The 14,667-nt window shown below is 32.5% G+C and overlaps 2 protein-coding genes across 2 annotated transcripts in view; one reads left to right on the top strand and one right to left on the bottom strand.

The window, feature by feature from the left end:
* The window catches only part of LOC111627263 (kinetochore protein Nuf2-B-like), a 34,982-nt gene extending 33,509 nt beyond the window's left edge, over nt 1-1,473 (top strand). Inside the window, exon 13 of the mRNA XM_023370838.1 lies at nt 1,337-1,473. Coding sequence (XP_023226606.1) covers nt 1,337-1,432 — 96 coding nt within the window. The 3' untranslated portion in view covers nt 1,433-1,473. The remainder of the gene's footprint in view (nt 1-1,336) is intronic.
* A 605-nt stretch (nt 1,474-2,078) lies between these two features.
* LOC111626891 (propionyl-CoA carboxylase beta chain, mitochondrial-like) overlaps nt 2,079-14,667 on the bottom strand; it is a 26,296-nt gene continuing 13,707 nt past the window's right edge. The window contains exons 5-11 of the mRNA XM_023370415.1: nt 12,731-12,873; nt 8,034-8,115; nt 7,175-7,298; nt 7,002-7,109; nt 5,209-5,309; nt 2,757-2,955; nt 2,079-2,422 (exon numbers count right to left, since the gene is read on the bottom strand). Of these exons, the coding sequence (XP_023226183.1) occupies nt 2,301-2,422; nt 2,757-2,955; nt 5,209-5,309; nt 7,002-7,109; nt 7,175-7,298; nt 8,034-8,115; nt 12,731-12,873 (879 nt within the window). The 3' untranslated portion in view covers nt 2,079-2,300. The remainder of the gene's footprint in view (nt 2,423-2,756; nt 2,956-5,208; nt 5,310-7,001; nt 7,110-7,174; nt 7,299-8,033; nt 8,116-12,730; nt 12,874-14,667) is intronic.

The following is a 14,667-nucleotide window of genomic DNA, read 5'->3' on the forward strand; positions in this document are numbered from 1 at the left end:
GCAATGAAGTTTCTGCTTTATTGATGGATTGATTACAAACGTTCAGCATACACCCTTTGTTGGTTTTTGTAATGGTGACATTTTCCAAATATTGCTATCCTGTTGGTTACTGGATATTACAATATTTTTCCAATACAGTAAAAATAAACTTTGTGGCTGATCCAACATGTAAGTTTGCTGGTCTTACTGTAGCAACAAATATTGTCATAGTGTACCACAACATGCCAAATAAATATATGGGATTAATTAATATGCATCAATGTCCTTAATTTAAACAAATTATTCTTTCAATCACCATAACAGTGTATTTCTATTAATAGGACTTATCACACTGGTGTATAAGATTACATCAACACAGTCACACAGATTAAAATTGTTTTATTGGTAATTGTAAATAAAACAATTTTAATCTGTGTGACTGTGTTGATGTAATCTTATACACCAGTGTGATAAGTCCTATTAATAGAAATACACTGTTATGGTGATTGAAAGAAATTTTGTGGGATCTTCTAAATGTTACCAATTTAAATTACGTTAATTATTGTCCGAGAAATGTATGACGTACCTTAATCTATAGAGTAAATGCCCAAGTTTTGTCTTCTGTCTGCATTCAAACATCTTGTCTACCGCCCAAAGGCAGCATCGTAAACGAAAATGGAAACTTTGCAATAGAGAAGGCATTTTGTGTTCTGCAGCTCCCGCAATGATGAGTGATTCTAACTTTGCAAACTGTGTAATTGTGACTGCTGTGCCGTAGCGAGTATAGGAAGACATGTGCCATGCGACACAAGGTGAATGTTTTGAGAAATTGTAATCAACAAATGTGAAACGTGGACGGGCTTCCAATTTTTTGATGTACGTTATGACATCCTCGGATAATAATTAACATAATCACAATAATTTAAAAAGGTAACATTCTGTATGCATATATGTATAGACTAGTCTTAAGAGTTTTTCTTGATTATTATGGTTTGAATAATATTAATATGCATAATTTTAATAGATAATGATTTATAAAAATTAATTTAAATTAATTTTTATATCTTTATTTTCATTACTTAACAACATCCAGTAAATAAATTTGAATCAAGTTTTTTAATACAGAAATAATAAAATGAAAAATAAGTTACACAAATGTATTAATATTATTATTTCAACCCTAAGAGAATATGCTATAGTTAATAGCTTAAAAATGTAATCAAGTAAGTTTTATTAGTTTATCTGTCCAGTTTATTAATTTAAATATAATTAATTAACTAAGCATTATATGCAAAATACATTTATGTAATTAATATATTATTTAATCTTGCAATTCATAAATATTTTTATTTTGTAGTTTGAAAATTTTGGAATAAGTGTGGCAGAAAGATTAGAAGTCATCAGAGAAGATCTGGAAGAATTACAGAAGAGAGAAATTAATTTTGACGAATAATTTCTCATTGTCGTCAAATGTTTGCTTTATTAATTATATTATATGATATTTTTTCTAACGTTTAAAAGTTCAATATTAAATTTAACTTTTTACAAATTATATTTATGAAATGTATCTTTTATACAGGGTGTTCGGAAATTACCGTTAAAAACTTCTAGGAGGGAGTGAGTAGATAATATTTTGATTAGGAACCCATGTCTGGAAATGTACGGTTTCCATTCTATGGCAGTTTCAATTCAGATGTTGGTTCCTAATCAAAATATTATGTACTCACTCCCCTCTACAAGTCCTAGACGTTTGTAATGGGAATTTCTGAACACCCTGTATATCTTGCTTCTGTTACACGATTACATAAACTCAAGTGCCATTTAGTTATTGGTAGTGGGCTATTTGTTGGAAAAGATGTTTCTAACTCCCCTTCACATGGATGCAAATTTTATCTTGTGCTGGGTAAAAAATAATGGCATGGTTTAAATTCAGTCTTAGAGTGTCTCAGACCAATCATTGAATAATTTCAAATTAATCTGCATTACCTGTGTTTCGAGTTGAGGATGTTACTGCCATTTATAGCCTTTCCTATATTGAGGACGTGAAAACATTAACTTTGTTATGTGGCAACTGATATCTTTAAAATAGAGTGGAAAAATATCTGTTTAAAAAGTTTAATTGGCACAGATACAATCTTCTATTTTATGGCAAGTCATACTGGGATTAAGTGGGAAATTATGAAAATATCCTCCGAGTACAAAAGATAACTGGATGTTGGTCATATGTACAAGTGGATTCAAAAGTTCCCTTCCGTCAGGATAATATTTCGATAATCTGCACTCCCGTCGATATGTCTGGAGATTCCTTAATGACGGTGGCGTTATAGGGGGATGTTGGCGTGCTTCTTCCAGGGATTCGTCAGTTTCTTGTTCTGTAGTAATTCCAGGTCCCGACAGATCCTGGTGCGGGTGGTCTGTGGTTCGATGATGTCGTCCACGAATCCTGAAATACAACATGGATCTCTTTAGGAAATGGCAAATTATCATCTTTTCGGTAGTGTGGTCTGTAATGTTACATATTTGTCGTCTTAATTAATTTATTGGTGGTGTGTAAAATTACCGCTTCTGAACGAATTTCAGGTAATTTTAAAACAAGCGAACTTCGCGTGACTATGGACGAATATCATCCATTGGTTTTCATATTTGCAGAACAGACCACAAGTTGTGCATTTTCTGTTGTATCTGTAGTAAAATTGGGGTCCGGACACCCCACTTGATGTAAGGAATTGTTCCTTCAATTTTTGCCGCATTTTTTCAACATTAGAAATTTGACTAACCTCGGGTGGAAGCAGGAAAGGGATTGCCAAACTTCTCCACATACTCATCCACGTACTTCTGCACATCCTTTTTGCCCCTGTAGATGATAGAGATGGCTCCCTGGGCCCCCATCACAGCAATCTCAGCTGTGGGCCAGGCATAGTTGATGTCCCCACGCAGGTGTTTCGAACTCATGACATCGTAGGCTCCACCGTAGGCCTTGAATTAAAGAGGATTCTCTTTAGTTTTCTACTTAAACTGTGACATAAGTTTCCTTCTGAAAATACATCAAGATTAAAAAAAAATGTCTCCGTTTGTCTGAATTCGTGTAATTCTGGCACAAAAGTGTTGCTACACATTTACCACCATCCAACTTGAATTTTATTATTGTGTTTTCTGCACTTCACCCCTGGGTTACCTGTGTTTAAAGCAATTTGAAAGTTTATAGTGCACCAATTTTAAATTATCAATGTTTCTCCCATACACTGTTATGCAGGTGCAAGTCAACAATGCTATTGTATAGACTGGAACAACTGGATATTTTATTTTTTTTATAGTCTGTAAAATAGTATTCTTTCTCCTATACATCTGGTCATTCTTGATTTGACTAGAATTGGCCAAATGGCTAAAAATCCCATGCTTCTGGGTTATATATATATATATACTCTATTAAACTAAGTCAATCATTGCTTTATTAACCAATTAATGTTAAGGTTTATAACTAAATAAAATTACCATCTATAGTCAGTGACACCCTAACCACAGGGCTAAATGGGCTATAGCTCCTAGTGCACATGGCTGTCAGCTGCCTTGCAATTAGATACACATACTACAGGCATGGCACAAACTTGTCTTTACTGCCAATCAGAAAACATGCACTTACCTTCATTCTGAACTTCAACATATTCTTCCAATCTGGTATTTTTCAATTTGTGCATATTGTTTTTAATTTCTACAGTAACTGGTAAGTTAATCTTTACTTCCTAGCATAATTTTAAAAATAATTTTTTTATTATATCTTGAAGGCAAGGCAAGGCTAGCCATGGAACACAAATGAAAAAAGGTTCTCTGGCTTTGTCAATTGTAAATTAAAGGAAGAGAAGAAAGCAAGGCAAAAAGTTTTTCTGGGAAAAATGCCTACATTAACAAATTTCTATGGAAATTACATATTGGTAACACAAGGAAAAGAAGAAAATCAACAACAGTATGATGATACTGTCCAACAATCAAATGAGAAAGAAAAAGAAGATATTCAAACACAACATTTAGATGAAGATGAAGCTAATAGTATGATGAGTGTTAATTATGAAAATTAGAATAAATGAAAATAAGAAAAAATTAGATATGTTTTTGATTATATCTATAATGTAGATATAGATATTCAAAAACTGGACTTGGCTGCATCTAAAATGGTCTACAAATCGCAGAGCAGGTGCTACAAAAATGATATTTTATAGACATTTACTAAACAGAAAACAACAAAAATGAAACCAGCTCTCATATTCAAATTCTTCAGGAAAAGTTTATTGCATTCCATGCAAACTATTCAGTAGTGCAAATAATGCATTTAGTACAGATTCAACAATTGGAAACACAGTGAAAAAATTTCAGAGCACAAAAATTCTGCCCTGCATAAAGAAACCTGTGTACTTGTTAACCAATCTACAGAAAAATGTGAATATTTCAAAAATGATTCAATTATAACAATGGCAAAAAATAATACCATATTTATTCCCATATAAGACAAGGTTTTTATTCATTTTTCACTGCTTCCAAAATAGGTTGTCCTATACACGCAAGCAAAGGATTCTTTGCGTTTTCGCAATAATTTTTGTGAACCGTGTCAAAAAGCCTCGATTTCGAGTATTATTGAGAAAAAGTAATCAATTTTAAGCTATTGGATCAATATGCTCTACTGTAAATTTATTTGTAATAGTGAGTGGTGTAATGGTTATGTGGGCTTGTTAGTGTGTATTCTGTGCCGTTCTGGATTTTTAAAGAAAGGCAAGTTTCATTTTTCCATTACTGAACTATTTATTTTGGCTGTCTTTTACTAATTTACTTATTTAATAACTAATTAAAAAAAAGCAAAAGTAAATCATTTGGAGGGTTGCATTTTTCAATTATCCCTCAATAATAAAAATTAAAAAAAAAAACACAAACAGCCATGGGATGTACACACTACACCACCCACTCTTATATTTGCATTAGAGCATGTAAATTCAGTAGCTTAAAATTAGTCCTTATTTCTGAAAAATGTTTAAATTTCATGTAAGTTCCAATATCAAACTAAATTTAAATATTTTATGTTTAAAATAAAAATTACAAGTCAGGTAGTCATTTGGTTTACTTACAAGGAACATTTCAATGAAATAAATTTAAAAAGTCTTGTTTAAAAAGAGAGAAAAATTTTAGTTAACTGTTTTTATAAAACTAACTTTGTTGCTTGAATAATAAATTACTGTCGCTTACCTTTCGAGTTATGACAGTGATTTTGGGTACAGTCGCTTCTGCGAAAGCATAGAGAAGTTTGGCTCCATGTCTTATTATTCCTCCATACTCTTGTGCGGTACCTTTTGAAAACAAAAGTTTATTTAATTATATTTTTAAAACTTGATGCCAAATTTGTTTCCTTTATGTTGTTAAATGTTCTGTATTTGTGAAATAAGCCAAACTCCTAACTTTTGGTGTTTTAAAATTCAAATGAATCAACATCTTGACATTATAAAATCAAATATCTGCATCTGTTGGTCTAATGAAACAATATCAAATTGAGTTTTATAATTCCTATTAATGAAAGTTTATTTTTTGTCAACTTTTGTAATTGTCACAAAACAAAATTTATCATATTTTGTACTATTTTGCTTGTGGCATATAGTAAACTTGATTCTATTTAGTTGGCATAATTTTAAAAGCAAACTTGAATTGCTTACCCAATATGAATACTGTAATGAGAAGTTTAGCAATGCCATGAGCAAATGTGACCTAACTTCAACTATATTGTTAGCTTGTCTTTTAAATTAAGGCAATTTCAGTTTCTGTAATGCAATCATTCTGAGAATTTTCATTATGGAAAATCACAGAAAAGTTACCAAAAACTAAGGCAATGGCTTACATGAAAATATCTGGAATCATCTGTCTACAAAGGTTTGGGTTTACTAACTTTTTAGTAGTGGTGTTCTGTGGCACTTATGTATAGCCAAACCTTTGAGATATTCAAGAACACAAGATCTTTGTCCAAATATATCAAAGGTATTTGGTCTAAAGAGACTGGGTTATTTTACGGTTCTATTCATGTAACCATCAAATTTTGGCCTCTTGGAATAATGATTGTCCACAAACTTCAAGTAAATAAATATAAACATTTCGAATGTTATCCCTAGAGTGCATAGTAAATTAATGTTCAAAATTAAATGTTTTGTATAAAGCACTTAAGTTTTACAATGTGTAGCAGTATAGATAGGAACAGTCAGTTGACATTGTGAGCCAGTCTCACACAAGACATAGTCAAGTCTGACTTGCAATGTTATCAAACTCCTTATGTGTAAACTTTTTACTTGCTCACCCATTGCTATGCTATTAATTACAGTGTATGTAACACTTTATAGTGTGTTTCATTATAACATACAGTAATAGTAGAAATTTTGATGATAAATTTCTGGGAAAATGTTGGGCTTTTGAATGCTTATCCTGCAGACTTGTTAGCATTATTTTTTATTCTTGAAAGTACCTATTGCTATCAATGCTTTGATGAATGCTATCAAGAAATGCTTTGTTGAAACCTTTGGCAAAATAATTTACAATAAACAATTCAATTAAAAAAAATATCACTCGGTAAATTGTTTTACTGTGAATAAACATTCAAGAATTCTGTTATCGATAGCAAAACCACTAGAAATATATTTAAAAATATATATTTCTAAACTAACAATTATTAAAAAAAACCTGTTATTTTATAGTATAACTATTTTTAAAGTTCTATAGTTTTCAAAATTTAATCTCTCCTTCAAAAAAAACTTTTAAATATTGTGCAATATGCTAAAAGTTAGCCAAAATGATTCTAAAATAATTCAATTTTGAAGATTAAAATTTTATAATGTAAAGCAATAAAACTGTAGAAACTATTCACAATTTTAAAGGAACTAGCCACATATTTTATAAACTACTTAGCAAATCTACCAAGGGCAATATTGTTATCCTAAACCAGCAATTACAATGTAATTTATTTGGGGGAAAAATTTATTTTGAAATTTATATATGCTTACCTGGCAAAAACCCAGGAACGTCGACAAACGTCACTATTGGAATGTTAAATGCATCACAGAAACGAACAAAACGGGCTCCCTTGACGGAAGAATTTATGTCCAGACATCCTGCAAAAGGTGACGGCTGTCTTGATGACATTCAAATAATCCGATTTGTGAAATCTGGCACTCACCTGCGGCATATTTTGGATTGTTTCCAACGATTCCAACAGTTCTGCCGTTCATCCTAGCAAAACCCACAGTCAGATTTTTTGCGTAGTTTGGCATAATTTCGAAATAGTCACGTTCGTCTATTATCTGATTATATAAATTATTTTGTTTTAAATTTAAACTTACATTCAAATCATAATTTTATTACATTTGATTATTTTATACAACAGAGAATGATATTTGTCATAGTTTTGTCAAAAGCTTTGAGTTTTCATTCAATAATCTTAATCACAAATAAAAAAAAAAAGGTATTCCCTTTCCCTAAGAATCTATTGTCAGAGGATAAAATTTGATTTAGGAATTGCTACAGACAGTGTATAATTATAAATATTTTTATAATTAAACGATACNTTTTAAATTTAAACTTACATTCAAATCATAATTTTATTACATTTGATTATTTTATACAACAGAGAATGATATTTGTCATAGTTTTGTCAAAAGCTTTGACAAAACTATGACAAATATCAAAAGCTTTGAGTTTTCATTCAATAATCTTAATCACAAATAAAAAAAAAAAGGTATTCCCTTTCCCTAAGAATCTATTGTCAGAGGATAAAATTTGATTTAGGAATTGCTACAGACAGTGTATAATTATAAATATTTTTATAATTAAACGATACTAAGTTAATTATCAACTTCAATAAATATGATAAGAGAAAAATATTAAAAAAATGTCCTAATCATGTTCTAATACATAAGAAAAATCTGGAAATTTTTTGCATATAAATATTAATTTTACATGACTAAATTACTTTAACATAAAAGGAGTAGGTGTGTCTGTTGTTATATAAAATAAATGTTCTAAAAGAAAAAACTTACACCAAGTATAACATCTAGCATGTTATAGGCAGCAGTACTTTCAATGGGAATCACAGTATCCAAACCATAAACTTTACGATCCCTAAAATGGAAAAGTTATTTATATTTTATGTAAAATTTATATTATGCTGTTAGTTTAAGATAATTTTTAACAGACTGAAGGGAATAGTTTTCTTAATTATAAGCCATGCACAATAAACAGTCATTTATAATGTTTCATATAAATATTAAGTAAAATAGCTGTTATATACATTTTAATAGTATATGATTTCTTTTGCCACAGTATAAATTATTCAATTGAAATTCTTTTTAGGAAAAACTTATATTATCTTTCTGTTCATTTATAAAAATTTTAAAATTATATTATATCTGTGGTTTAATATACTCATCATGTGTTTGCTGGCAGGCAGTCAGCCAGCATTTGTTTTTGAGGGACAAGCATTCAGAGCATCTCTCTGGATGCTTGTCCATCAAGGACATCATGTTTTTTTGGAAGTTTGATGAATTTCAACACAGTAGAATGAGCCTGAAAGATAAAACCAAAAGTGGCTTGTCCCTTAACTGCAAATACCCAGGAGAATGTGACTTGTGTGGTTATGGCCAGAGAGGAGGATCCACGGATAACTTACAAGGAGACTGAAAAGCACCTAGCAGATTGGATCAGCAGCAGTGTATGAAATTGTTTGTAAACACCTTTGCCTAAGGAAGGTTTGTGTGGAATGTAATTACTGGTAATGAAATATTTGTCTATCAGTATGAGTCAGATTACAAGTGGTAATCTCAAATTTGGAATTTTTCTGGATGAGGCAATTTCTTCAAAGTTTAAGTGCCCAAGAAGTGTTGGTCAGCAAATAGAGTCCATACTCTTTGAAAAAATTGGACATATATCACCATTCCATTTGGTGGAAAGAAAACCTGTTACTGCTGAGCATTACATCAATGTTTGCCTAACTTAGGTCTTTGAGGAAATTTGCAGGAGGCAGTCAAAGACGGGACTGTAAGGGTGCGACTATGCAGATGCGAGCGAGAATATGTGCAAGACGAGGTGATGACATTTTACACTTTGTTTCTTTCCATTTCTTTCTCTCGTTTATTATGACCACACAGACGAGAGCGAGAAACTGAGAGCATGAAACATCATCACCTCTTCTCACCACATATTTTCACTCATGTCTGCATAGTCGCACCCTAAGATCTTTGCCATGGCAGCAATCTGCCCACAAACCATGAAGACCATCAAGTTTCTGAATGAGTCAAAGATCCAACCAATGATCCATCTATCCTCTAGCCCAGTAACCTGGTCCCTTGTTCTCTTGCTGCCAAAAATGAAGGGCATCCATTGTCATTGTTTTGGGTCACCAGAAGCTGTCAGTATCTACAGAGGCTATCCATGAAGAGTGGTCCATGTTTCCAAACTTAACTGGATGAAAAGTTACATTCAGCATCATGAGAGTATTTTGAGAAATTGTGAACAATATCAGGAAGTTTGTCACAAAACATTTCATGTATCCAGAACCTTTCAGAGGCCTTCTGACATATGCTATCAATGCTGTCCTAGCTGAGTCATTATGCACTCAATGACTCAGCTAGGACAATGTAGCTGTAATGGAGCCTGCAGAATTATAATAGGTACTCTGCATATAACTGTAATGACAACAATGGGCTTGTAATGTATATTATCAATGTTGCCTTAACAGTACCACTAGAGTGCAGAGTTAATCAATCATTAATTAATAATTTACAAGCATCTAAAGAAAAATCTGGCTTGAAATTGAATTTAATAATTTAATAAGCATTATTTATATTTGATGGTTAAATCAACATACAGTATTATTTGTTTTGTATTAGTGATGTGAATTAATAATTTAAGTGCCAAATTACAAATTTATGAATGTATTAAAACAGGTGACCTTGTCCCTATACACCTAAATATAGTGCACACATGCACACACACATACAGTGGAACCCCGGTTAACGACCAAATAGGTTAACAAACTTTTATTTTGTAAAAAATTTTGACTCAGATAATGAACTTAACGGCTTTTTGTGTCAAATTTGTAAGCTTGCTTTCACGAAACATTCTGAACCACTTACGGCACGTGGAATCATCAATGGCTCCCTCACCATACACAGAACATATATTTTTTTTTGTCTGCGAAGCATTCTTGCCTTTTCAAAAATAAAAGAGCATAATATGTCGAAAATACTCCTTATTTTCTGCCATTTGTAATGCTTAACAAAATTTTCAAAACACAATTCTATTCTCAAATACTAGCTGAGATCCCTTTTGTCAAACAACATCGAAATTTTACACATGTGAAGGAAATAACACTTCAGTGTTGCGTTTTTAGCCAGCTGGTGCTAAAAATGGGATGAACTTTTGCATCAACCCAATAGCTTCCAGCTGTTCTGGAACCTCACAAATTTCAGTTGCTCTTAGGCGTGTGCGAGGTAAGCATTGCTTTTTCGAGTGTGCTAAACTTCGTTTTTTAGTTTTGTTATTTATACTGTATATTTAATCAATATGGCACTGAAGAAAGAGAAAAGTGACAGTGGAAATAGAAAACGTTTTTGTGTAGCATTTAAGAAAGAAATTATTTGCAAAATATGAGAATGGCATTCGTGTTTCTTACATCGCTAAAGATGATAATGTGGCAAAATCGACTATCTCTACAATTATTAAAAACAGAAAAGCATTTAAGGCTGCCGAAGTGGCTAAAGGAATGAATGTGATATTGAAACAAAGATCTAAAGTTTTAGATGAAGTTGAAAAACTGTTGCTAATATGGATCAATGAAAAGCAACTTGCTGGAGACAGTGTTAGTGAAGCTGTAATTTGTGAAAAGGCTAAAAATTTATACAATGACTTGTTGACCCAGACACCCAGTACAAGTGCAGACAGGTAAGACTTTAAAGCGAGCCAAGGGTGGTTTGATAGGTTTTGTCAATGAACTGGCATTCACAGTGTCATAAGACACGGGGAGGATTCAAGTTCGGATGAAAAAGCAGCAAAAGCATTTGTAGATGAATTTGCATAGTTTGTAAAAAGTGAAGGATACATCTGGAATCAAGTGTTTAATTGCAACGAGACTGGTCTTTTTTGGAAAAGAATGCCTAGACGAACGTACATAACCCAAGAAGAGAAAGCACTTCCCGAGCACAAGCCCATGAAGGACAGACTCACTCTTTTATTTTGTGCTAATGCAAGTGGTGACCTCAAAATCAAGCCACTTTTAGTCTACAACGCTGAAAATCCCTGTGCCTTTAAGAGTAAAAATGTGATAAAGTCCATACTGCCTGTACAATGGAAGGCAAATAGTAAGGCATGGGTAACTCGGACTTTATTCATGGATTGGCTCATGGAAGTGTTTGCTCCTACTGTTAAAAATTATCTTCAGGAAATGTATCTTCCTCTTAGATGTCTTCTCTTAATGGATAATGCTCTAGCACAGCCACCAAATTTGGAGGACGACTTGGATAGTGAACATGACTTCATCACGGTCAAATTCCTTCCACCCAATACAACTCCATTACTGCAACCAATGGATCAGCAAGTGATTTCCAATTTTAAAAAGCTGTATACCAAGGCACTGTTTACCTTGTGTTTTCAGGTTACCAATGATACTGACTTAAATCTTAGAGCATTTTAACATCCTGCATTGTATCAACCTTATTGACAAAGCTTGGAGTGAGGTCTCTCACCGCACTTTGCAATCGGGCCTGGAGGAAACTTTGGCCAACTTGTGTCCCAGAGCAAAACTTTCAGAAATTTGAAGAAGAGAGCTCTTCTGATATAGTGCATGAAATCGTGTCCATTGGCAAGAGTTCGAGAGTAGAGGTAGATGATGCAGACGTGGAGGAGTTGCTGAAAGACCATCAAAATGAACTAACGACAGAAGAGCTGGTTGCCATGCAGGAAGAACAGATGAAAGTCTTACAAGAAGAGCATTCGTCAGAGGAAGAGGCTAGGGAAGAAATCACCAGTGCTGAGATTAAGGAAATTTGCAGAAAATGGAATGATGTGCAGGAATTTATCGAGAAGCACCATCCTAACAAAGTTGTGGCTAATAGGGTCATTAATTTAATGAATGACACTGTGCTAGCGCATTTTAGAAAAATTTTGATTAAGAGAGTAAGACAATCAACTTTAGACCACTTTCTTGTTCCTTATCAAAAGAGACCTCGATTCAAAGAAACTCCCAATGCAGTGCTACTCGATATTTTTATGGAGGGGGATTCCTCTTCCAAGCATTAAGCTCTGTAGAAATAAAGGTATGTATAGTGCTACTTTATTAAATAAAGTTTACATATTTGTTGCTGTAATGATAGATACTACGTTTACTTATATTTTCATCAAAGAAAACCCATTTTACAAATAAAATTACAAAAATACTGACAGCTAGAACGGATTAATTGTATTTGCATTAATTTCTATGGGAAAAATTGCTTCAGTTAACGAACGGACTTGTGGAATGGATTACGTTCGTTAACCGGGGTTCCACTGTAATGATTAAATTCTACAGTTGGTTATGTTTATAGAGTTTCATGATTAGGAGGATGATTGGGGTGGGGTTTCCCCTAAATCATCAATCAAATGCAGTGTTATTGGATTTACTGTGGGTATGTCCATTCTGAGCCAAAATTAACAATGTATTAATTTATCAAAAAAGAATTTCAAAAGTATAGAAGTAACTTACCAAGGATCATCACATTCTCTTATCGGAGGAGGCTCTCTGTTACTTAACGGTAGAAAATTATAAAATTTCCTGAGCTGAAGCAGGGCATCGACATCATTTTCAAAAGCATTGTGCGCAACACCTTTAATAAATATACATAATTTGTATTTTTATGAAAAGATAGTTTTTGTTTAAAAATAAAATTAAACACATTAAGCTTATAACTGCAAAAATATTATTTTCAAATGAATAAAATAATTTAAAAACTATATTTATGCAGTTTGAATTTGGTACTATTTTGTATTAAATACATTATTTAATTTTAAATGAAATGTTCCAACTGTATCTACTGACATTCAAAATTCAAACAACCATTTTTAAACCACAAACATCACAGTGGAGATTAGGAAAGAAAAATTCCTATTTAACAATGCAGTGAAATCTAAATCATTTATGTATGAATATTGTGAAGACAATCAGAATGATTTAAGATACTATTCTGAAATTTCTTAAAAGATTTACCACATTAACCAATGGAAAGTCTTAGAATGTGGGAGAATGATGATGCAATAGTTTGCTCCAACGAAGAATTACAATTATTGACGATAGCATAGTGGATGATTTGCACTCTGAGCTTCTAGATTTTGATAATGATAAAGATGAAATTCAATTTGCTATAGACAAAACTTCATCAGAGAACTTAAGTCCTGACTCAATACCTTCCACTTTTTATAAAAAAAATTAAACCAACAGCTACAACTAGGAAAAATTAACTTGAAAAATTATAATTTATTCAACCTAAAAGTGTAACTAAACATAATACAAATACCTGTACTTAAATTAAATTAAGTAACAAACTACCATATTAGAATTTATAATGATTAATACAGTGGGTGATTGGTTAACGAACAGTTCGGATAGCAAACAAATCGGATAATGAACACTTTTGAGAAAGTTTTTTATGATCAGACGATGAACACATGTTCAGATAACGAACACTTTATTGAATAAACATAAAAAGAAGTGACGGAAATTAACAAATACTGATTGATTTTCCCTTGTCTTCAGGTAACAATTCAAAACCTTTCAGAGCACGGGAGACAACATCGACTCTCAACTCGATACCAATCAGATAGTATTCCTCCGAATTTTGAAACTCACCCTTGTAATTCCAGCTTTTTGTTTACCTTCATGACAAATAATTTTTATAGTCCTCGCGAGACTGTTGGATGGGTACTTGTTAAATTTTGTGTCGGGGGTTTATTTACGAAAGTTTAACTGTCCCATCGGATATTTGTTAACATTTTAATACTAAATTTCGAATTTCACCTGAGCCTTGTATTTAAATAACTTTTTTGTGGGCTAGTTGATTTCTGTTCTCTGAATTTTTGTAAGTGCTTTTCTGAACTTTTTATTTAAAAAAGAAACTGATAATATTATGTAGCCTAAAAAGAGTGGAATTTCAAGAACTGTGCTCACAGTAGAAAACAAGTAAGAGATAATAGCCAAGGTAGAAAGTGAGCACAAGATGTCTGATGTTGCTAGGCAGTATGGCTTGAACAGGTCTACAGTAGGCACAATCTTAGCTATGAAAGATATATCAAGAAGTCTCAAGCTGCTAATGGAGTAATGAAAATCACGTCTGAGAAATAAAGAGCATTTTAGAGCTCATAATGGAACCTGAAACTGATCTGACGACAGAAGAACTCCAAGAACTCTCAAATGAAGAATACCAAGAAACTCAGAGAGATGCGTTATCTTTTGAAAAAGAGGAAGACAAAAGAGGACCAATGTCGACATCTGCTACTAAAAATCTTTTGAAGAAGTGGGAGGATGTCAGAACAATGATCATCCAAGTGGCATCCAAACCAGAATAAGGTTAATGGGGTTGGGGATCTCTACAATTACAATACTATTAATTACTTCCGAAAAATCCTGAAGAAAAGAGAAAAGCAATC

This window comes from Centruroides sculpturatus, unplaced genomic scaffold (genome assembly GCF_000671375.1).
Source record: "Centruroides sculpturatus isolate CEXI.00-Female unplaced genomic scaffold, Cexi_2.0 scaffold33, whole genome shotgun sequence".
Lineage (NCBI taxonomy): Eukaryota > Metazoa > Arthropoda > Arachnida > Scorpiones > Buthidae > Centruroides > Centruroides sculpturatus.